This window comes from Impatiens glandulifera, chromosome 7 (genome assembly GCF_907164915.1).
Source record: "Impatiens glandulifera chromosome 7, dImpGla2.1, whole genome shotgun sequence".
NCBI classification, from domain to species: domain Eukaryota; kingdom Viridiplantae; phylum Streptophyta; class Magnoliopsida; order Ericales; family Balsaminaceae; genus Impatiens; species Impatiens glandulifera.
Window position 1 is genome coordinate 3918108 of NC_061868.1, and position 1417 is coordinate 3919524.

The 1417-nt window shown below is 28.4% G+C and overlaps 1 protein-coding gene across 1 annotated transcript; it reads right to left on the reverse strand.

The window, feature by feature from the left end:
- LOC124910807 (PRA1 family protein F2-like) lies at positions 1-687 on the reverse strand. Its single transcript, XM_047451488.1, has one exon. The coding sequence runs from the start codon at positions 659-661 to the stop codon at positions 131-133; it is 531 nt and encodes a 176-aa protein (XP_047307444.1). The 5' UTR covers positions 662-687; the 3' UTR covers positions 1-130.
- Positions 688-1417: the final 730 nt, after the last annotated feature.

Sequence of the window (1417 nt, forward strand, 5' to 3'; positions counted from 1 at the left end):
AGAAAATACAGAATGGTATAACAATAGAAAGAATAAGACAACTTAAACAAGAAACCCTAACCAAAAGAATTAGTACGAAAACAACAACAAAAATTACCAATTCTTAAGCAAACGAATCATGCGGCGGCGTTTAAGCCAAGAAAGGAGCAGATCCTGCCGCCGCCTCTTGATCCAAAGACAAATTTTCAGTATTCCTTACAGCGCCATGAATCATAACCAACACCAATCCAATCGCGAGAGAAATCAATATATTCTCCGTCGCATCTATTAGAAATAACATCAGAATAGTTAAGGTTCCAAGAAACAAAAGTACACACCAATCCTCAATTCTTCGATTCAAAACTAACAGCGGCTCGTCTCGACGGAAATAGAGGATATTCCAAGCGGTAACCGAGATCGTAAACGCGGCGAGAGAAAATGGATGCCATAGAAGACTCAGAACAACGATCAGATACACTATTTCAGCATAGTTCTTACGGAAATAGGCCATATTCGTTTCAATCCTTTCGATTGCATCATTGAGATTATGAGGAAAACCGATAGAATTATAATCGAATATTTCCTTCCACGGTCGCCGCTCGCTGCTGAGGTCATTCCATCGTTGATTGGATACCGCCGGCGCCGGAGAAGAAGTCGTCGGAATAGTACCGTAGTTCTTCATCCCCTGTATTTCCGTCAACCCTCTTTTTCTCTGTAAAATCTAATTTGAAATTTCAACAATCAAAATATCAAATTATATAAGAAGACGATTGAGATGAAAGGTTATGATTAAGTGTCAAAGGGGAATACGATGGAAGCGACTATAGGAAATTAATTTTTTAAACGAAAATTTAGAAGAAAAGTATTCAATATTAAAAAACTCTTTGATCTTCCAATAATTAATTTTAAATTTTTAGAATTATTTTAATAATATATATAATTAAAAAATTAATTTATAATGACCTGTCAATTTTATTTTTAGAATGTATTATCAAATTCAATTATAACTTCTTCTAGAATCGAGAATTGAAATATAAATTTATTCGTATGGAGTTTTTTATTTGATTATATAAAAGTTTTTGTTTTATGAAAAATGACAATATCATGTTTGTATTATATTAAATTATAACATAATCTACTATACACAACTACTGAAAAATAATTATTTGTGATAATCTTGACATAGTCATTAATTTTGTTATGTTAGTAATGTATTTTATTTTCTATGTAATACATTTTGTTTTTGTTTTTGTTTTTATTTAATTAATTAATATTAATATTTATATAATATATTTTATTTTAATGTTTATGAAATGTATTTTATTTGAATGTATTAAATTAATTTAGATTTTGTTTTAATAATTTAATTTAGTATTAATGTTCAATTTTAATTTTAATTAAAGAGGAAAATTACTTAAATATAATTAAATTTATAAAA

Excerpts from the sequence above, each read along its gene's own strand:
- LOC124910807 (XM_047451488.1), bottom strand. The coding sequence starts at position 661 with ATGAAGAACTACGGTACTATTCCGACGACTTCTTCTCCGGCGCCGGCG.